Below are 21,587 nucleotides of genomic sequence, written 5' to 3'. Positions count from 1 at the left end.
TTTGACACCATCTCTATTATTATATTAAAGGTTCAATCACACAGAATGGAAAGGATTTTCTCAGCTTAATTGATTTTAAATACATTTATTACATAATTCGACCAATAATGTATATTCTTAACTTTGATTCATATTTCATGAGATTAATCTTATACAAAGTACACACAAGTGCAATGCTATTTCCACTCCACATGGCCAAAATCATTTTCAAATCGAACATTCAGAGCGAAGAGTGAGTGGCATGAGCATACAGCTCTCATTATCCTGATGCAAGGAATGTCCTGGAGGGCAGACTCTTTTTATCTCGTTGGGGCAAGCAAATTGCGTGTTTTCCATTTAACAGATTTGCCTGCAGGACAGCCACTCCGAATCAAGGATCCCATTTTGGTAACAAGAGGAGGCTCATTAATTTTGCACCGCTGCCACAAATCACAGTGACGTCATGGCCGAAACACCCGCAGCCACAACTCAAAACACACATACACGGAGTGGGGGGGGGGGGGGGACTCCATTAAAACTGAATCCTAGGAGCTTTGACTGCGCCACAAACACACTTAATTCATAAAAATCCAACTAAAAGCTTCGTAGCCCAAAAGCTCCATTCCGGCAGCTAGCCGACAGGTGTTGTTTGAGCCAATTCAGACATTCAGTAGCCGACAGGACGCCCAGCCAGCAGGTATGTTGTGCGCCACAAGGACCCCATCCCCGCACCCCGTTCGCGTTCGGCGAAAGTGAAAGTTGACACGTGTATTGGTACAACCAACTGCTTCCTGCCCACGGAAGGGCGCAGGACAACGGTGCACCTGCACTTTAAGTGCATCAGCGGGCGTGTCGCAGTCAACTCCGGCAAATCATGGTCTAATGCCAACCGTTTTTTCGCACTTTAAAGAGGGTCGAGCGCAGATGGAATTAGTGTTTGAGTTCAGGCAAAGACGTGTATATGGAACAGGATTGGCCATTATACCATAAAAAGGAATGCCATGACCGGCACAGTGTGTTATTTAGAGCTAATTCGGCTGGCATTTGATCCACTCCATTTGAGCCTTTTAATCTGGTAGGGCGTAAAGTGGTGCTTTGATGATTTGAATTGCTTCCACTTAATCTAAACTGTATTGCTTTTAATTGCGCTAGCTTAACAGGTATTATAAATGTTGATTTATCCCTGGAGATCATGCATATAAGTTTGTCTTTAGCACATTTTACAACTATTATATATTTAACAAAAATTATGCAAACCGAAGAGAAGACTTTATGATTAGAAACAACGAATCTAGAATTTCTTTGTTATCATTTGTAATAAATTTTCCAAATGTTAACTTGCCAGCTATATAATATAGTGGTCCGATCCTGTCCGTTCCGACTTATATATTGCAATAAAAATACGACGTTCAGAAATGTTTAATGCAGGTTGCTTAAAGTGACGGACATGTCAACTTCATCTCTAGAATATGAATGATTACTTTTTCTAACGTACAATATAAAGTTCCCGGGACCTCATCCTTTATACGGACAGACAGACGGACGGACAGACTGTCAAGCGGACAGACAGACAGATAGACGCATATATAACCGATTGTATACTTCAAAGTCATATTGTATACCTTTTTTTCCATTCTAAGAAATGCATTAGCCTTTTGAATAGAATACCTTGAATATTTATGGCAATGATCACAGGAAAGAAGCTTATTTGAAAGTGCCAAGGGTCGCAGCAAGCATGATTCTGGGAAAAGGTAAAGTTGATGCTCAATTAAGGAACTTTTATCGACTCATCGCCAAAGTGCTTCCAAACTAAAGTCACCTTCCAATCATTGGCAAAGTTTCGGCGAATTTGTAACTATAGAAGAAATACTAATTGCACAACTTTCCGGTGGCCCAATGCAATTAGACGTATTTAGCAGCGGATAAAGAGGTCATGTCGCAAGCATGAGCACTTTGGTAAATTAAAGGACGAAAGACACATGGATCAATTCCAATTTCCCTAACGGGTTAAAAAAAAGGACACCCCTTTTGGGCTGAAACTCAATTAGTCAAGATTTGATAACATGCTATGGATGATTACTGTGCTCGGCAACCAAAAGGTCAAAATGCTTGGCAACAATCCCGCGAACTGGGACGACAGGAACTTTGACGAGCCGCGTCCAGTGAAAGTGTGAGAAAGTAATTATAAAAATGCTTAAGGAGAATCAAAAAGGGACTCCGTGTTGTTTAGTCAAGCACACTTGCCTGAACCGAAGGCAGGAACATTAATGAAATTGAACTCCCACACCGGAAGCTCCTGTGACAGCCGGAAAATGTTTTGCCTGGCCTTCGGTGAACCCATTGCCTTTCACCCACTAACTTATTAATGGATGAGTGCTAACAACTGTTGCCAATCGACCGTCCAAAGAAGGTCTAGAATCTAGACTCTAGATCAAACCAAAACTGTCAAGGTCGAACTACAAAGTGCCACCCCAATAAGTAGGCAATTATATATAGCAATCTGGCTCGATTCTATTTTAGGTCCAAAATGATGCTATTTCAGTTGAGGGACGAACAGTTGCCACTAAGTCGACTTAGTACGCATAACGTAACCCAAACTAGAAGTTATTTAAAAGCTGTTTGAGATTGTAAATTCGTTAGCTAGAAGCTTTTGCATAAATTGTTTTAATTACTTTTCGCAGGGGAAGCCATCACGAAACTGAATACAATTAAGAACATTTTGCAAATGAAAGGAAAATTCACTTTGAGTTTTCGTGTTCGCCCAGGCAGGCTCAACTTTCGCATATATTATAATTTCTTTTTTAACTTGCAAATATGCATCTTCTTAAAAATGCGCAGCTTTAATTGAGTTTAATGAAATATTTAAATAAGCTAAGTTTCTCTTTCCTTCATAAATTTGTTTCCGGTATGCATAATCTATTTTTTCCAAATTTGGTTGATGGCTTATTAAGCTAAAGTGTAGGCAATATGCTAAAATGGCATAATTTATTGTATATAAACTGTTGCCCAACGACTTGTAGCCATTCGAATCTATATATGAGCCTTTCATCGGGCAATAAAAATGAAGCCACGAGAGCGAACCAAGTCTGAGAATACATAAATTAAGGCACAGCCGGTAATAACACTAAAAGCAAGCCGACAATTTTAATGAGCTGCCCGACGGGAATATTTGCCGGAAAAACGTTAATAGAACCGCTGATGCTATTCCGAGCTGGAAGACAGCGATTTATATGCCCTCACGCTCCTCTCGAGCGCATGAACACGGAAGTTTGCTCCTCCCGGAGGGCAGCAATCGACTCCCGGGCAGGCATACGTTTTAATTAAGCGTGTACTCGGTTTCCATTTTCACAGTTCATCGGGAGAAGGCGAGCGGGCTTTTCACTAGTGATGATGTACTAACGTGACCACTATGAACATTTTTCCGAGGTGGGCAGCCATGCTGCTGCTCCTGGGCCTGGCCCACCAGCTGGACCCCTCGCACGCCGCGTCCGCATCCTCGTTCGCATCCGGAAACGCCTGGCAGCGCGCCCTATTTGACCGGGAGTCGCGCAACCTGATGCACCGCAGAGCACCGTTTTCCGGCGCCGCTGATTTGGGGCTCGACGAATACCTGGGCCCCTATGGCGCCGCCGAACAGGAGCAGCACCAGCCGCATCCTCCGCCGCAGCAGGTGAGTCTGGGATTGGAACTACAGGGTATTTGGCCACTAAAGATTATTGATGGGCAAAGTGCCGAAAAGTGCAAGGAAATTGATTCGTTTACCCATCAACATTTTAAAAGGAAAGCTGAAAATTCTTAACTAAATTCGATTGGAAAGTGTCTAGTTTTATTTAATTAATTAGAAAGATTGCTCACAAAGCAAGCTTGGTTCGAAAACAATCTTTTAAGCAAACGAATCTAAAATTCAAATAAATGTATGCTCTTGGAAAATGGCAATCTTTTAAAAGTGTATACAATACATAGAAAAAAAGATTCCTGCCTGAAGCAGCTAAAGGCAACACCCAAACTCAATAAAAATCGCACCACTCGAACTCATCTGAAAACGCATACGCCGTGTGGGCGTGCCACAAATATCCGAAGGCGTCTGGCGCAGCGTTTTGCAGCAATTCGAAATTGGAACCTCTATGCTTGTATGGTTTTATTGGCCCACTGGATCACTGGTTTCAATCAACGGAAATTTCAGAGTTCGCGCTGAAACTCAAATTAATTACCGCGCAACGAGTGTCAGCGTTATTGATAACCCAAGCGCAGTAAGGGGATATGGATATAGTGCATACGCACCGTGCGCCCAACAAATGCCACACTAATTGCCACCGCACTCGACCTTTCCCCACAGATGCGCCAGCAGACCGAAGTTTACGGAATCGTGGAGCCGCTGATTGAGGACACGCCCTGTGCCGACCGACCCTGCCTCCTCAATGACGATTGCTGTCCTTCCGGAGTTTGCGTCAGCACATACGGCGGTAAGTTGGTCTAATTGCACTTGGTCCACTGTGACCCAACCCACTCACTTACACTGGGAATAGGTAATGCTGTGCCTTAGAAATAGATTAAATACTTGCTTTATAAGAAAGTGGGCACCAGACTGAAACTAGGATTAGGATTTACTTGGCTATCGATCTGGATCAAGAGCATATACATATACTTTAAAGGGTTTGAAGGGTTTCTATTTTCATAGAAACCAGAATACATTTTCTATGAACTGATGCTATAACAAAATTGTATAAAAACTCCATCATTTTGTAGAAGGCAAATGCGTATATGTGTTTGGTCGTCAGCGAGATCTGTGCCAGGGACATGCGGACTGTCCGCAGGGCAGCTCCTGCATGCTGGTCCCCCAGGAGGGAGTGTGGCGATGTGAGCCGAGCGTGGAGTCGGGCGGGTCCACGTCGCTACTGGAGGGCATATTCGGAGCGAAGGAGCGGCAACCGCTGGGCAGCGAGTGCAGCAGCAGCAGCGACTGCCAGGTGATCAAGTGAGTCCGAATAGCGCTGATTAGCCCAATTGGGGTCTAAATGTCCCACTTTCCAGCGGAATGTGCTGTCAACAGCAGCGTTTGCACCACCGGGCAGCCATCAAGCTGAGCTGTGGCTACTTTCGCGATGCCTTCGACTGTGTGGATATGGTCGGAGCAGAGGTATGATATAGTCCAAAGTCAAAAATACGAATTTCAGTTATATTATATTCTCGTACAGCGTCGCCGTAACTGAAGATCGCAGTTCTCAGGTAGCTGAGCTCATAAAACCGAAGGAAAGTAGCCAAACAGCAATTGAATCGGATAAATGATTGAGTATGAATTACTTCAATATTGAAACATATCCAGTTGTTAAACGAATACATATCAAGGTCAAATTGCTATAGCTTAGAGCATTTGTATTTCTATAATCTGCATATGAATATTTGCTATTACTCAAACGATCTTAGACATCTAGATGTGTTTTTAGTAGAGACTCCAAATATACTGACTGAGGCATTCAATGTTAATAGCAGAAAGAAGTGTATTCCAATGCAGTTTTACCATACTTAAGCCACAATTAAATCGTTTCACGTCTAAATGTAAATCGAACACAATAAAAGCATTAACAAATATCTGCACTTTCACTGAAACTTATTTGGTAACGATACTTTCGTATTTAAATGAGAGAAAGGTAAGTTAACGGATTTGTTTTCAATTATTGAAATTGAACTCTTAAGAATAAAATATTAAATTGAGTTCTAACAAGTCATGCAACTAATTTTTAGTAGAACAAAACCACGACTATACGCACTTACAAAACTAGTGACGAACGCACCTAAACAACATAGAAAACTTTTGATGTGACGAAAGCACCACGTCTGGTGACCCAAAATAAACTTACATATATAATAAGTTATATGTTCTTGCCAAAGTCGACTTAATAAACTAATAATTGGAAATACGCCAGAAGTCAGTGAATAAAACCGCAATAAATTCTTTTACAAATATTTTCGGTTGGTTTTATTTTTGTAATTTTATTTAAAGTGCCAGTAAAAACGCAGCTTAAAGCTAAAAGTTAGACTCTGTTTACACTTTCAACGCTTTTGTTTTTAACATTACACCCAAGTAAATCATTCCTCCTTTCGTTCTCCAACTCTCTGACATTCTATATATCTCTCATGATCCAATCCATTCACGAATAATACACATTACAAATGCTTTCGTCCCTAACTTTATGGCTGAGACACTTACTTTGCTTACTTGAGCCTAACATAAATCGCACAAGGTGCATCGTTTTAGTTCTGGAAATCTTGGAAATTTCGAACCAAAAGTGTGTTTTGCCAGCAAAATAGGATTTATTTTTAAAATTATTTTTTTATATGTTTTTGCGCATGTTCAAGTCTTTTGTTGATTTTGTGTTCTTCGGTTTAAATTGAATCTTAAACTCAGTTGTTTTTTAAGTTGTTTTTGGTTTGGATCAGGGACTAAGGTCGTGGGCTTTAGGAAGTGCCCCACTTCGGAGGTTGTATTGGGGGTTAGTCTTAAGAACAACTTTCGGCTTAAACTTAGCTTGGAACAGTCAAACAAATATCAAGTTCGCTATCCTTCGAAACTTGTCTCTCGGTTTTTGTTTGACTCGCATGCACAGAATGCACAGATTATTTACAGATTTTACAATTACAGGAATAGTTTCAAAACCTAAATATACGTACGCGAATAGAGCTATAAATTTAGTTTAGATTTGTTTTCCAAAGAAATCGATTGTGTTCGTACAGGATGTGATTAACTTCAGAAAGCTTAAATTAAATTAAAATAGGAAAGTAAATTTCGCAGACCGAAAAAATAACAATATGAAGGTACTATTTAATCATAACCCTAATTACAATCTTGCTCGTACAAACTCTTACTCTTAGCTTACATCGAAATGATTAAAATGTTAATTAATGTTTACTTTAATCTCTCAGCTGGCGTGTATTGATGGGCAAAGGAAACATGGGTTGTGTTGAAACTACTATTGCATTCTGGTAATGGACTGTGTTTACATGTATACATTGATAATGGACTCATTTAGCTTTATGGCAATTGATGTGAGATTTAGTTGATTTATGATGTTAAACATATTGTATGACCCGGAATTAGCGCACCCAAACTCTGTGCACAGGCTTAAATTAGTGGTTTAGGTTTGTTCACGAAACATTTGGTTCCATACAATTTATAATAGAAGCAAATATAGTATACAATTCATATATATATGTATATATATTTATATATACCATGTACATTTATAGTTTTGTTTACTTATTTATGGCTACAATAAAATAGGAAGAACAAGCTTTGGTTATAAAACAACAAGAAACAGGATTTATAAAGGGATATGTTCACAGGCAACATGAAGGTAAATGAAATAACAAAAATAAAAGGTATGCGTGACGATGCAGGTTGCCAGGGTCGAGAGTTTTGGTGTAGACATTTTAAAATAGTTTAAACATAGGATTACAAAGAGAAGCGCTTCCAGCAATATGGATACCTACTTATGGGAGAGGGGTGGTGTTCATTAAGTTTTAGAGGCACAGCAGCAGCAATAGCGACGTGGGCATGGCAAGCTGTTCGTGAGCAGGCGGCGCGCCAAATCGTTTGATTCCTTTCATTTTATTTTTACGTTACGATTTCCTGAGTTTATCGACTTTATCTGTTGGTTAGTGCCTAAAAGAGTTATCTTTCTTGCTAATAATCTGGTTGTGGCTGGTTTTGTATATTCCCTTGCAGGCTAAAAATTGTCTGCGGTTCAAATCTGTTGTTTTCTCACTGCTTCCACTGCTGCTCAGTCTTGACATAGTCTTACTGTTTTGTTTTCGTTATGTATTTATCGTTTCGTTTGCTGGCGTTCGTTCTCGCTCGCGAACAGGATTTATAAAAAATATATATATTGTATATAATGTGTTATTTTGTTGGTATATAACTAGGCCCTAATTGGTAGCTCTAATGGCAGTGCGGAAGTTTTTTTTTTTTTGGCGCGCCGCCTTGATCACTCCGCCCGGAAACAAGCAAATCTCAGCGAAAATGTCAACGAAGGTTATGTACAATAGTTGAGGATGGTGTAACACAAAACTTATAACGAGCTCGTTCTGAACGGAAACAAAGCAAAGCATTGGAAACTTTAAGGATGAGTTAGCACATAATATTTACAACTTCTTTGTATTTAATTTCTTAACGGGTTTCTGGTTTCTGGAACTGCTTCGCAAGCGCTGCCAGGACATTTAAGGTAACGCGGGGCCAGGTTACAGGTTACTACTATTTGTCTGCCCCCTATCCCACGGGGCGCGACACGAGGGCTACTCGTCAAACTGAAGCCACAATCAGTTCTTGACCTTGTCCTCCACACTGATGCTAGCAAGTGTCTTTTTGATGCGAAGCGCCGTCAATCGGGCCACAGGATTGGGATACCAGCACTCCTTCATCACCTTGGCCATATTGTGGAGCACATCGGAGGCATGCCAGCGGTTTGGAATGTTTGGCCGGCACTTCTCTATGCAAACCACCTTTAGAGAAATTATGAAATGTTAGTTAGCACGCGCCCACATCGTTTTGTCCCACGAAAGACTCACTTTCTTCATCTCCTCAATGCTGGGATCTGGCTGCACGACATCGTAATATGGCAATTGATACTCATCGTATATCATGCCCATGTTGCAGCGACGTGCAATCTCCCAGAGGATCAGTCCAAAGGCGTACACATCCGCCCGCTTGTACGAGTCAAAGTGCTGATCATTCATACTCTCGTCCAGCACCTCGGGCGCCATATAGCGCTTAGTACCCACACGATGAGTGGAAGGTATGTCCACAGAGTCATTCTTCTCCACATGGCGCACGGCCAGACCCAAATCTCCAATAGCACAGCTTAGATTTGATTTGACCAGTATGTTTTTGGATTTGAGATCACGATGGGCGATGGCGGGCTTGCCGCGGGTGCCCACAATGTCCATATGCAGATGCGCCAGTCCAGTGGCAATACTCAGCGACATGTTCAGCATGGTGTTGGTGTCCACCGGGTGCGTGGTTAGGTAGTCAAAGAGCGATCCGTTCTCATGATAGTCGGTTACGAGCCACAACTGTGTCCAAGTTCCATTGTCTGTAAGAAGCATATGTTAAAAGGATTGCGTTAGATAAAAGGCTTATCGGCTCACCCTTGTTGTCAGCAGCTATGAATCCCAAAATGTTCTCGTGGCGGAGCATTACCGTCTGATAGATTTCCGCCTCACGGAACCAGGAGCACTCCTCGCGACTAGAGAAGATCTTGACCGCCACGTTTTCGCCTCGCCAGCGTCCACGCCAGACCTCGCCGAAACGTCCCTTACCGATAACGTGGCACAGCTGCACCTGCCGGGCAATGGAACGCTGCACCAGCAGCGGAAGTCCAGCTGAAAGGGAAGTACAGAATGAGGCCAAGATGCAGATGGGAATTAGCCCCCCCATGGAACTCACCCGAACCCGAACCGGAGGTGGTCATCTCAATGATGTCGTGTATGGTTGTATTACCATTCAATATAGGATCGTATGCTGAATCCTCCTTGGCAAACGGCCTTCCGCTGGCCATTCGCTTGCGACGCTGGCAATAATACCACGTACTGGTGCCCGTGAAGCAAATGAAGAGGGTGGCTCCTAGGATGATAGCCACAAACTCCCAGCTGGTCAGTCGGTGTGGCACATAATCTGGACGAAACCCACAAAGGCATTCATTATTAAGGGCAGACAGGACATGCGGTCCATGTAAATGTGATCGAATTAATGGAAAATAAATACAAAGAGAATGCAGAATGTTAGTCAATCAATCGAGAGTGGCATGCAGGAGGCCGTTAACAAGTAAATGTGCGTGATAACATTAGGAAATCAGGGTGCAAAACAAGTTAAAAAAATCGAAACCCAAAAGCTCATTCCAAACACAATTAGCGGTTAATAATACTTAAATGTAGTAATTTATTTACAAAAACATCACTGACCTGCATGTGAATATTTCGAGTTATTTACAAACCTTTGCATTCAATTCGGCAACGAGCTTACAAACTACTTAATAATGACGAAAACGTATTAAACAAAAAACTAACTTTGCGGCTGCTTACAAAAAAGGAAACAAGCCAAATCCAAACCCGAATCCCAACCAAAATGTTCCGCAGACGAACTAATCCATACACACATACCAACCTCCCACTGAACAAACACAAAAGTGCAATGAAAATGGGCGAACAACTGCGAGAAACTATATGATAAATTGGCCTCTTGGACAACTGAATACCCTGTTGGAAGTTAGTTTAACATGAATTCAGCAGGGGTTTTATAATGTACTATCAGTTCCATCTGGTTCCATTGACTATCACAAATCGGACTTGAATAAGTGTAAACATTTTTGAGTAAATTTAATCTAATATTGAATTTAAAGCTTAGCATCATCGTTAAAGTCTTTAGTTTAATTTCCAAACACTATGTGGACCAATGGAACTCTTGGTAGGGTAACAAGTATGAAAAGCGGCAGACTGCTGGCAAAAAATGCGGCCATTAATGAATGAAATGAAAGAACGTTGACTGCGACTTGCAGTTGCAACTGCAGCTCTGAAAGCGGCATTGCACATGAATGAAACGGGGCAGACACACAGATACACACACTCTCACACACCGGCACAGACACTTGGGGTTGGGAGCTGGAGGAAGAGGTGGACTCATGGAGAGGGTGCGCAAGGCCACCGTCTGCAAGGGCTTCTTGAAACTCCTCCTCCGCCTTCTCCTCCTATCCCGGTGGGCGGATGGGCGGTTGTGCGGTTGGTGCTGTCGCTACTGGTGGCCCTTGAGACGGGCTTGTTGTTGCTGGTAAATGCCTTGCTTACTTCCTCCTTAAATGCGTTTTAACAAGTCAATACGATAAAGACGCAAAGGTCAGGCCAGCAGACAGTACCCGCAGAACGGTGCGGCACATACTCGGTTGACAGGTGAAAGGTGGCGGCCTAAACAAAGGGTATGGGCTGCGGGCTGTGGGGTGGTCAAGCGGTCGGCCAGCAGACAAGGCAACAATGTGGCCGGTGCGTATAATTCACAAGAAATGTGGCAAAGGAAGTCAATGTATAAACAAGGATGACAAACCACAAACAACGAAATTAAACGAGCAAAATAAAACCTTGTTCCCAATTGGATCCGCAGTTTAAGACCACATTACTATTTCAAGATACATTTTTAGGCCAGTCTCTAAAAACTCTGAATATTATTTCATTTTCAAGTACAATACACATTTAATTAGTTTAAATATATTTAAAAATATATATTTTGTTTTCTCGGTGTTCTGTTCTCCCCGAAAAGCTCGCAAGTACAAGTTACCAAACTCAGAACTCATTGTGACATCGAAACGAAAACGAGCTTATCATATCTACTCTCCCCTCGAAGGACGAACAAGGACGAAGACGGGGTGGGATGGGGTGGTTCGCTGGAAGCGTGGGTGTGCAAGGTGTGTGTTAGCCAGGTATGCTTATGCGTGTATGTGTTTCTCGTGTGAATTCAATGTGTTACAAATTTGAGTATACCAAAAAAAACTACGCAAATGAGGTGGTGCAATGGCATGGGCGTGGCTGCTTCGATGGCTGGTGGTGGTTGAATTGTTGGGCGGTGTTGGCGGTGCATTGCTGGTCTCACCTGGTAGGACACCACTGTAATTCTCACGCGTATTGCAAAAATCTTCGGCGCAGCACTGAGAAGAGCCTGCTTCCGAATTTAACTTGCACGAGGTAGGATCTTCAGGTGGCAACTGGTCTGTTATGCATCTACATACATAATATTTAGTTGGGGTTTGTTTTATCTACTAGGTTGCTTTAGCTTTTTAGTACTACATTACTAAATTAGATAGGAGATTAGCACTTGTTCTTCTTGTTCTTGTTGCAGTTGTAGTTGTTGCAGTGTGCAGTTGCGAAGCAGCTTTGGTTACCACTTACGAGCTAAATTTTAGCAGCAGCCCTTTATTTATTTATTTGTTGGTGGTTGCTCGGCCAGGAAAGGGTTGGGGTGGGTTTGCCAGCTGCAGCAGGTGGATACAATTGTGTTTTGGGTGCAAAGGCAGTAAGCGGAGTCGGTCGCGGTCATCAAAAAATACCAGGGAATATGGAGGGGAGCCACTGCCAAATGTGGGAGAGTTCAGGTTTACTCTTACACCAATTTATCAGAACAGTTCCGTTTTTCACTTTCCCACACAATTTTTGTTATTATTCTTGCAGCAGTAGAAAATCCAAGTGAAAATCGGAACCCAACCATACATTGCATAATATAGCAGAAAAAACAGCGTAGATATGTCATAAACTTTTTTTAAGAAAGCTGAAAACATTCGGAGAACCTCGAAAATTGGGATTTTAAGAACTAGAAATCCATGGAAAACCACACACATCCCGCGAAGGAGAGCAAGAAACGAGTGGGAGTGCTCCCAGGACGAATCGAATTCACCCCTTGAGTGGAAGCTCTGATCTCTACAAACTACAAAGATACTTTGGCATGCATAAGGATACGTGTAATTTACTAGGATAAGGTGTTGTAGGCTGGATTCCGTATAAGATTTATGGTGTGTGTTTGTGCCACGGGGAAAAGCAGGGAGAATAGAAAAAAGTGAAAGGTAAAGGAAAATAAAAAGAAAAGTAGAGGTGGGAGTCCGAGAAGCGAAAAAGTGCAAATAGTCAAAGTAAATATGTAATAAGCTAAGGGGAAAACTGAGGCGGTGTGCACACCTGAGGGGAAACAGACTGAACTAAACCAAAAATTATTGTTACAGATTATTGAATTGTTATAATTAATCTATTAATCATATTGATGCAGTGCTAATTAGGCGCAGTGAATTAGAGAAGGAGTGCAAACTAAAGATAGAAATTGTATTGTTGTTGGTTGTGTGGTTGTTGTTACTTGAATGCGGCTGTACCTGTTTCAAATATCCTCTTCATAATCTCATTCTTATTGCAGAAATCACTCTTACAGCAATCAATCCTATACGTATCGAACCTTTCGTTACTGGTGAGGCATTCGAAGGGCTTACTCCGCTGCATATTGTACTTGACAACCATGCAACTGGGCCACCGTACAGCACAGTCCACAAATATGTGAACGAGCGGGGATAAAGCGACATGTTCGATATATTCATTCGAGTGGAGGAGCCGAAGGGAGCGAAGGAAATATCGGGAGATAGAGAAAATAAAATAACAATTATACGAAATTAGTATTGCTTGGCATTGGTTGTTGGTTGCTGCTGCTGCTGCATCCGATTCTGATTTCGATTCTGATTCAGCTGTAGTTGTTGCCGCCGTCGGCTTGTTGCTAATTGAAGTGGCAGTCTGGTTAGTAGCAAGAAGAGTATTATAATTATATTGATAACAGTGTGTGTAACGCCGCTCTGGTTTTCAGCAGGTCATCATTAGTAGTGCTCTGCATTTGGGGTTATGATCATTTCAAAACTTCAACTCAACGAGCATAAGTGGGGGAAACAGTCCAAAGAACGATCAAAACTGGGCAACTTGTTGTTGAACGGCGTGCGAGTGAACAGAAAAATGGGAGCAGTCAGAGAGGAGGGGTTTTGGGAGCGAAACACGTGCATAAGCGCACGCACCTTGGACGGAGATCTGCCGCCCTTCTTCCACGCGATCACCTGGCTGGTCCTTCGTCTTGGGCCACAGATATCGGTTGCAAAAGTCCCTGTCCTTGCAGCAGGCATGGGCACCACTGCGACCCACTGGACGGGCGGTGGGTCCGCCATGCAGCCCGTCGTTGCACCAGATGGAGCGGCCCGGCGGAAAGATTTGAGACTCGTGCAGACATCTGCATCGCTCGATAGGGATCGATCGTATCAGACATATTCACACTGGCTGCTCTGAGGGGCAAGTGCTAACCTAATCAAAGGCCTGCTCCTCAGGCTCTAGGCACTCACCTGTAGCTGAAGATGATGGTCCCATCGGCGTTCTTCTCCACGGACGTGAAACAAAATCCGTCCGTCTCGCATATGTTGTTCGATTCCTTGCACGTGTCACAGTGGCATTTAATCTTGTCTGCAGAACAAAAAAAGGTAAATTTAATATATAGATTTTTTGATTTATAGATTTATAGATTTTGCACAAAACCAAAATTTAGAGGGAGTGTGAGAACAAGTTTAGAAGACGTTAAGAAGTATAAAAAATACTTAAATTTAAATTCATACATTCCGACCCAAAGTGAGTTAACTTTCAACCTACTAAGAAACAAATACTAATTCTTCGCCTAGCGAAGCACCTGTATTAATTTAATGAATATTAATCATTTGTGGAAAGGTAAGCAAAGGAAAAGTTAGTTTATTGACTAAATGGTAAGCCTGCGCCTCATTTGCCATGGTTAATGATTGTATTATTATTTAAACAAATAAAACGCAAAAGCATAGGTTAGCAGTAGCAAACTTCTCGAATTAAGAAAATGCCCCGACTCCGATTGAAGCAAATCAATCAATTAGGCGCTGGCAGAAATTAACTAATTAGAGAAATAAGAGACCCATAAATCAACCACTCGCTGATTGGCATCTCCTGACCACAAATTGGGATTTGCCATAACCATGCCCCCGGGGCACCTGGCCGGGCACACGCTCGCCCAGACAGTCACATAGACATCCACAGCCACATCCATATCCACATCTACCGCCACCGACACCGCCGAGAGCGTGATGAAACAAAAACAAAACCATTTAGCATTAACAAAGCAGACGCGGAGAAGACAAGTGCCAAGTGGAGGGCCAGACAATGCGACCAGTTTTCCCTTCCCCCGGACAGCGAGAAGCCAGTGGCAGTGCTTAGGCCTGCTTTTTTTGCACCGACTGTAGTTGCAAGTGCCCGAGTGCAGCAAGCAAATGCATCCAGACGTGGGGGTGTCTGCTGCCAGGCAGCGTTGGAGTGGGCCATGAGAGCTGTCTGGCTCAGCTCATTGACACCACGGCGAGGTGACGTCACTATATGGGAACGGAATCGGAGCCTCAGGCGCAGACGAAGACGGCCTTTTAGAAGCGTTCAGAGTCTTTGAGGTGTTACAGTCACGCGATATACACACGGAGAAAAGATCCCTATGGCATCGAAAAGATCGCCAAGTATTAACTAACCCTTGGCAAGATATTTTAATTATTAAACAACAAATAAAAATTACAATATATCGGACAAGTAAGGGATAATACTAAGCGGTTTCTATCTTCTTTCAATAATGGATTTGACCTTAAAAAAGGGAAGTAAAATAACCTTTACTCTGGCTCACTTTCCTGGACAATCGAAGTCAAGTAAAATGTTTGCAAGTCAATACCGGAACAAGTATGTAAATCTATCACATTCTTGTTGTTTAGATAATTCGGGGTGCATTGTCCTCAGTGTGCTCTCCACTCTCGTTAGGCAATCGGAACTTACTTTCTGGCTTTTTCGCGCTAGGCTGAGCAATGTAGATGGGCAGCTGGGGAGTAACAGCAGGGGCTACTGCTCCGGATGCGTCGCTGTCTTGCGGCAGCAGCATGGACACGGCGCTAGCGTTGTTGTTGTCGTGGCTCCTGTTATCAGCGGCCAGCGACGACGATGGCGACTGATAAGCCTGTCCAGCTGTTCCAGATGGAGGCCTCAGCGCCGGCGCTTTGGTCGTCGGTGGCCATTTGCCAGCGTGGGTTGCAGTCGCAGGATCAGATCGAGAGCCATTTAAACTGGTGTCCATTACGAACTCAATGGGGGAGGCTGCACCGGGGAAGATTTTAGGTTAGTTTCGCACCTGATCCAGATTAATGGAACCGCTGGGGGTACACTCACCGCAAACGGAGGCGCCGAGCAGAGCGCCCAAGAAGATTAGCCGGGACGCAGATAACATGTTGGCTATTCGCACCGACGATAGTGTATGCGACCCGACCCGAGCTATTGTTATTGTTTGTGCAGCCCGAAAGCTTTTCTTTTGTTTTCCACGATCGCACGCACGCACACGCGCGTCGCAAGTTCAAAGTCTGTGGCCTGCAAATGAGGTTGTTGTTTCGCGGAAGGACGAGGCGGGGCCGCAGGAGCAGGAGGAGCGGCAAGAGGACACCTCAGACAGCCACTAATTGGCCCCGAACTGCGCATTTATCGCGTAGGACAGGCGCCCGCGAAGTCCCACATTTGGCGGGGGCATGGCCGGGAATATAGACTGGCGATTCTCACAATTAGCGAATCTCGATGGGGGCCCGCACGACGAAACTCGAACTCCACACTCCGCCCAAGTTGGTTGGAAAAACTGCTCTGCTCTGCTTTACATTTCACGGACGAGGGCGACTTTTCAGGCGGATTTTCATCACGTGATTGAGGCAGTGGCGCGGGTTAAGTGGCACTATTTCATATTCCCTGGGACAGCCGGCACTTTCGGGTGTCTGGTTCAACCGTTTGTTTATATTAATTGCTGCTATTTTTTCTTAAATGTACAATTTTGTGCAGCGAAAAACCGCGCTGGTGTGTGTGGATTTGCAAACAGTGTGACCGCACCTGCAGCAGTGTGCCCAGGCTGGACTGCCCATGAAAAACACCCACCCGCTAGTGAACTGCGTAAAAATACCCAATCGGTTATGTTTTTATGGACAATGATTTTTGTTAAAATATTGGTTGTTTCCAGGATACATGGCACAATTTCGATTTGTTTTATAACAGATATTTATTTCCAATAGCTGCAGGTACTGCACCCATGCCCAGAAGCCCAACCAGAACCAAAATGCGGGGCATCCGACGGCAAAACGATCATGTCCACAATTTTTACTGCCATAACAGACTGAAAAGGTTCAGAGGCGGCATACCAGGCTCAGCTCCCTTCAAAAATCCTGCGAAAATGGGAATCGGTCAAAATCAATGTCGGTTCATTTGATATTACCTCGCTGCTTCTTCTTTCCAGCCGCGTGTAGATTACAAAAAACATGAACCACAACTTACCCAAATACAGCACAAGGGGCACGAATCCCCAGTGGAAACCAGTCTGGACGGCCCCAACCACTAATCCCAAACGATCCTTTACTCCCTCGGATAGCTCCATTTCGTATGAATATTGAATTTAGCTCCTTTTGCGAATTATGAAATGAAAACTTGTCTGACTGCAAACGAAGTGTTGGAAAACAGCACTTTTTTCGACGGAAAACAGCTGACAGACACTTTTTGTTAGGTTACTCGTTCAATTTTATTTTCTATAGATGGCTTTGTCCCAGGTTGCTGGGCCTGAAATATTTGACAACTTTAAAGAATCAGTAAACATTTTTCGAATACAGATTTCCGATGGTGTGGCAGCATTGACATTTGAGCGCAAGATTTAAATTCGCTTCTGAAACGGTCACACCATTTTCCGCTTTGGGTTTTAATTTGATTTTCTTTAATTATATTTGCCACTGTAAAAGTTTTGAACTACCATTTTCCGTCTGCACCAACAATTTTCTAATGGTCACATATCACGAAAAGAAAAAACTATTCTAGGTCTGCAAAATGCTTCTTCGTAGTTTTAATGATCTCGCAATATTTATGCATGTGTACTCCCATCAATTATAAAGATGTTACATTTACATTAAAAATTTTCAAATTCTGAAAGCGTTGGAAATGCAATAAAAATTTGAAGTAAGGAAACTTCGTTTTAACGCTCAAAGTTTTCGTTGGTTTTTTAAGAATATGAAGTATACAAATAAGGAATACCCCTGCTAACTCTCGCAGCACGCAAGTTCTCCATCGATTGATACTATCGCAGTCTCTCGAAGTCTCATCTCTAGTGTCGCGTCCCTTTTGCACTCGCCCGCTACTCACATGCGTTCTAGATCGTTTAGTTTTCTTGGTTTTCATTTGCTCGCCAAATTTTAGCAACGTTGCTGGTTTAATCGGCTGCACCTGCAATCGCGGTTAATCAGAGAGCGCCGAGCGCTAAAGTTCCCATTGCCAAACGAAACGTAAGTGATAAAGAACGCCAGCAATGAGCGAACAAGAGCAGAGCGCACGCAGACGGGGAAAAATCAATTGACGTTATGTAAGCTCGAATAACCGGATACCGTGTCTACTACTGTTGCAGGTCCCCTTTCGCTCGATTTGGAACTGGAACGGACCATGAAAACAAGCAATCTCGGCCTGTACGCTTTCCGTTTAACCTTCGGTCAGGTGAGCACTCGCACATTAAACCAGGCAGCCAAACGGCAGAAACAGCATGCGCATTCCGGGGGCAACCCCTAAGTTTTTCGGCCGGACAAACCACTGACCACCACAATCTTCGTTGGAAATGGAGCGACTGCAGCCGGGAGACGAGTGTCTGGAGTGCCAAAGTGAAGGCAGGAATCACAAGCTGCGCTACTTTTATATTAGTCTCGAGGAGCAGCTGCTGAAGTGCGAGTCCAGGAGCTGTCTGTGGCCACACAACGATGAGGTGTCCTCTGATGAGGATCTGGACTCGGAGGCAGCACTTTCCATCACTGCTCTACAATCTGAACTTTTAGAATCTCCTGCTGCTACGCTACCTTCTCACCCAGCGGCTTCAACGTCCAAACCTCCTCCAGATGATGACGACGAATTTATACTGGAACTGCTGCAGCAATTGACACCTGCCACAGAAACCCCTCTTAAGACAAATTTGAGTCCCAGCTCCGTGCCAGATCTGCACTCGCCTTCAGAGGAAAAACCCTGCCCACAACTGGAGCTTCCAGACTTAAGCTTTCTGGAGGAGAACATTGCCGTAAACGAGGAATCCCCACAAGCATTGAAATCAGAGCTGGGAGTACCTTCAACTGTCTTACCCGACAAACTAAAAAGTCCGCCCAAGGCAAAAACTCTACAAACTCAGGACATCAAAGCTAAGCAACATTTGGCTCCACTGAAGGGAGCTACGTCCCCAAGCTGGCAAGGCAAAGCTGAAATACCTTTACTACCCGCTTGTGTGAAGGCAAGTGTTAGGATGTCTCCTAGCATCAAATCTAAGGTGTCTCCCTTCAGCAGTCTGCCCAAGAAAGCATCCACCCAGCCGCAAAGTCAGTCTCCACCCTCAACACCGCCTGCCGTCAATATTATTATCAGTGTTCCGGAGATGAACACGGGAATGAACGGCATGTTTCTAGACGCCATTAAACGCCATTCCACAGAAGCCAAACCGTCTCTACGTGGCGGAGGTAGACGCCCAAAGCGCTTAGCCAGAGGAACCAATGCCAGGGGCATTCGCACACAGGATGTGATGCACTTGATTGAGCATTTGGAACTTACGACACCACGGACGCAATAGGCTGGCATTTAGCTTACTCAAGTATTTGAAATAAATTTGCATATGAAATTATGCATGAAACCTCCGGATAAGAATTCAAGTTCGTTTATTTATAAACAATTCCGCTGTTTTTTTTTTTTTTTTTGTCAACTCAAATTGTGTATTATTGATTCGCGGCACGCGTCTAGAGCATGTTCAAGTGGACAGGACAGATAGCGCTGCCGAAAAGAGAGCGTGCTATCAGTGGAAGTGAACTTTGGAAAGGAGGTCGTGACAACTGCGTCACGCGGAGATCTGGTTAAAGCCGGGATTAGCTATTGAGCTGCAGAGACTGACTGATAATGCAGTTGAACGTCATTTGAACAGTGACAGTGTTTGTGATAGTCATGTCAGTCACGATAATCTGGCATTACATCGACCCTTCGCAATCAGTTCAGTAATCGTGCGACCATGTGGGGTAATCGCATTCATGTGGATGGCCGGGGCACTTGAACCTGGTTGCCAACGGCCGGCGCAAATTGTTTCTGCTGCGTAGTTGCCTGTGTGGGCGCGGGCCGTCGGGCAGTGGGCCAAGTTTATTGTTTGTTTGGGCTGCTATATATAAAACGGGAAAAAACTAAATCTGTATCCCTATCTTATCTCCCGCAGGCGCCGACGCTGTCCACACAGGCCACGACGCACTGCAGCCATGGCTTCACCACCAGCTCGTCGTCGCCCAACCGTGTGGTGACCCGCTCGGCCACCATGCTGGCGCTCTTCGGCATCGCGCTGTCCTCGTTCAGCCTTAAGCAACTGCTGGCCAAGAAGCAGAAGCATCAGGGCCTGCGCAAGCTCTAGAATGGAGCTATAGCCAGGAAGATCAGAGCGATGCCAACGCCAACGGTTGAAGCGGCGAAGAGGAGCCAGAGCGCCATGTCCTGAGGTCACACATTCGATTCTTACATCATCCGCCATCATCGTGTATATTTGCCTAAGTTAAGTCACCCACTCACCACAGACCCAAGCGGAACTCGGACATGGAGGCTTGTTTTGTAATATTCTGATCGATAAACTAACTGATCGGAGGCGAGGATCTGTGCGCATATATAGATATATTTTCTTGTTTACACATGCACACCATGCGTCGCCAACTAAAAGGAATAAATTTGTGATAAATCGTGTATGAGAAAAGCCCATCGGCAGACAAACTGAACGAAGGAGCGATGGAGGAAAGGATTCGCTGAGCTTGCGGGAATCCCAAATTTTCCTATACTCTTTTGTTGCCCGTTTTAGTTATATTTATTTTTTGTGTAAACAAGTCTATCATATACGTATATTTATTTACAAGTTATTTGCAAACCAGAGAAACGACTAAGTAGGAAGGTATACAACAATAATGACTTCCTTGGACTGCAGATCGCCGAGCAGGCTGTGTCAGTATCCAAGAAACAAACTAGTTCTAGTTCCGTATTCAAATAAATGCATTATATTCAATTCGAAAATATTGATTTTTATTTCTAGTTTACGTTAAAACATGCATGCTAAAGCACATATGAATATTAAGCCAGCACCTAGAGTTTATGAATAAAACATTTTTAACGTTTTCCTATAGATGCTCGTCTAATACCAGCGAAATACGAAATAAATTATTTGAAAATTCTTGTGTGAGACTATATAAAATTCAAATTCGTCAATAACTTTATTTCTTTTGGTTCCTACAAACGCTGTTTAATGAATTTTTATTGTTTATTTATTTTGTTAAATTGATTATTTTTTCAAGGCATACATAGAAGTTGCCTTCCTGGTACGCTTCGTCACTACGGGGACATCGTGCACAGTGACGAAACTTACTTGAATGATATTTAATGAATAAGAATTTTAATGATTGAACTAAGTTCCATTTGCATTATAATGCATCATCACTTTCTCGTGGTTACCCAATTGAATTAGATGATTTTTACCAAAATATATAAAAAATTATTCTTTGTTAGTGACTTGTTGACGATTTGCGTAAAAACTAAGTACTTTAAAAGAGTCAAAAGCCAAACATCAACTTTTGGCTGTCAAAGCCAAGATACTTGATACCCTTGAAATGTTAAAATACGATAAAATAGTTTTTACACTATCATTAAGTTCGCTGTAAGTTCCCAATCTTTTTAATTTTAAATCGAGCACAAAACATGCAATTAAGTTTTGCTCACGGGATAGACTCTTTTTTCTTGTTTATGCTAATAAATGCTATAATTCCCTGTATTCCCTGTAATTCCCTATAATAATCACAAGAATAAGCCAACATATTATCTAAAAAACTTAATATATGGTACGCCTTAAATTCTTTAATTTCTTTACCACTTCTAAAATAATAAAGTGCAACGGACAGTTTCCGAAGAATTGCTTTAATAATTGCGTTTTATTCTATGGTTGTAGCGAATTACATATTTAGGAA

The 21,587-nt window shown here is 43.1% G+C and overlaps 5 protein-coding genes across 8 annotated transcripts; 3 read left to right on the top strand and 2 right to left on the bottom strand.

Moving 5' to 3' along the window:
- Positions 1–648: 648 nt before the first annotated feature.
- On the top strand, positions 649–5,574 carry LOC117137761 (ITG-like peptide). The gene is made up of 6 exons (XM_033299376.1): positions 649–676; positions 3,331–3,649; positions 4,316–4,442; positions 4,726–4,954; positions 5,011–5,116; positions 5,175–5,574. Exons 2-6 carry the CDS (start codon positions 3,389–3,391, stop codon positions 5,187–5,189), a joined length of 738 nt encoding a protein of 245 aa, XP_033155267.1. The 5' UTR covers positions 649–676; positions 3,331–3,388; the 3' UTR covers positions 5,190–5,574.
- Positions 5,575–6,306: 732 nt separating this feature from the next.
- LOC117135472 (TGF-beta receptor type-1) lies at positions 6,307–16,441 on the bottom strand. 4 transcript variants are annotated; one of them, XM_033295685.1, is made up of 8 exons: positions 15,742–16,441; positions 15,355–15,669; positions 13,872–13,989; positions 13,554–13,762; positions 9,419–9,646; positions 9,121–9,354; positions 8,542–9,065; positions 6,759–8,475 (listed from the first exon to the last, which is right to left on the bottom strand). In XM_033295685.1, the coding sequence occupies exons 1-8, from the start codon at positions 15,797–15,799 to the stop codon at positions 8,293–8,295; spliced, it is 1,869 nt and encodes a 622-aa protein (XP_033151576.1). In that variant the 5' UTR covers positions 15,800–16,441; the 3' UTR covers positions 6,759–8,292. The 4 variants fall into 4 exon arrangements, with proteins under 4 accessions (XP_033151579.1, XP_033151576.1, XP_033151577.1 ...); XM_033295686.1 differs by lacking the exon at positions 13,554–13,762 and adding an exon at positions 12,873–13,018; XM_033295687.1 differs by lacking the exon at positions 13,554–13,762 and adding an exon at positions 11,609–11,736.
- Positions 16,442–16,581: 140 nt separating this feature from the next.
- On the bottom strand, positions 16,582–17,073 carry LOC117135473 (mitochondrial import receptor subunit TOM7 homolog). The gene is made up of 2 exons (XM_033295689.1): positions 16,879–17,073; positions 16,582–16,769 (listed from the first exon to the last, which is right to left on the bottom strand). The coding sequence occupies exons 1-2, from the start codon at positions 16,976–16,978 to the stop codon at positions 16,705–16,707; spliced, it is 165 nt and encodes a 54-aa protein (XP_033151580.1). The 5' UTR covers positions 16,979–17,073; the 3' UTR covers positions 16,582–16,704.
- Positions 17,074–17,995: 922 nt separating this feature from the next.
- On the top strand, positions 17,996–20,643 carry LOC117136890. The gene is made up of 2 exons (XM_033298000.1): positions 17,996–18,075; positions 19,811–20,643. Exons 1-2 carry the CDS (start codon positions 18,025–18,027, stop codon positions 19,997–19,999), a joined length of 240 nt encoding a protein of 79 aa, XP_033153891.1. The 5' UTR covers positions 17,996–18,024; the 3' UTR covers positions 20,000–20,643.
- On the top strand, positions 18,074–19,257 carry LOC117136889 (proline-rich protein 36). The gene has a single exon (XM_033297999.1). It carries the CDS (start codon positions 18,194–18,196, stop codon positions 19,181–19,183), a length of 990 nt encoding a protein of 329 aa, XP_033153890.1. The 5' UTR covers positions 18,074–18,193; the 3' UTR covers positions 19,184–19,257.
- Positions 20,644–21,587: the final 944 nt, after the last annotated feature.

Source organism: Drosophila mauritiana, chromosome 2R (assembly GCF_004382145.1).
Source record: "Drosophila mauritiana strain mau12 chromosome 2R, ASM438214v1, whole genome shotgun sequence".
Lineage (NCBI taxonomy): Eukaryota > Metazoa > Arthropoda > Insecta > Diptera > Drosophilidae > Drosophila > Drosophila mauritiana.
This window is presented reverse-complemented; position numbering and strand designations above follow the sequence as displayed.

Coding starts and splice junctions, on each gene's coding strand:
- LOC117137761 (XM_033299376.1), top strand. CDS start 3,389: ATGAACATTTTTCCGAGGTGGGCAGCCATGCTGCTGCTCCTGGGCCTG. Junction 4,443..4,725: donor TTGCGTCAGCACATACGGCG/GTAAGTTGGTCT, acceptor ATCATTTTGTAG/AAGGCAAATGCGTATATGTG. Junction 4,955..5,010: donor AGCGACTGCCAGGTGATCAA/GTGAGTCCGAAT, acceptor CCCACTTTCCAG/CGGAATGTGCTGTCAACAGC.
- LOC117135472 (XM_033295685.1), bottom strand. CDS start 15,799: ATGTTATCTGCGTCCCGGCTAATCTTCTTGGGCGCTCTGCTCGGCGCC. Junction 13,990..15,354: donor TAGCGCGAAAAAGCCAGAAA/GTAAGTTCCGAT, acceptor TTTGTTCTGCAG/ACAAGATTAAATGCCACTGT. Junction 9,355..9,418: donor CACCTCCGGTTCGGGTTCGG/GTGAGTTCCATG, acceptor CTTCCCTTTCAG/CTGGACTTCCGCTGCTGGTG.
- LOC117135473 (XM_033295689.1), bottom strand. CDS start 16,978: ATGGAGCTATCCGAGGGAGTAAAGGATCGTTTGGGATTAGTGGTTGGG. Junction 16,770..16,878: donor GCCCCTTGTGCTGTATTTGG/GTAAGTTGTGGT, acceptor CCATTTTCGCAG/GATTTTTGAAGGGAGCTGAG.
- LOC117136890 (XM_033298000.1), top strand. CDS start 18,025: ATGAAAACAAGCAATCTCGGCCTGTACGCTTTCCGTTTAACCTTCGGT. Junction 18,076..19,810: donor TCCGTTTAACCTTCGGTCAG/GTGAGCACTCGC, acceptor TATCTCCCGCAG/GCGCCGACGCTGTCCACACA.
- LOC117136889 (XM_033297999.1), top strand. CDS start 18,194: ATGGAGCGACTGCAGCCGGGAGACGAGTGTCTGGAGTGCCAAAGTGAA.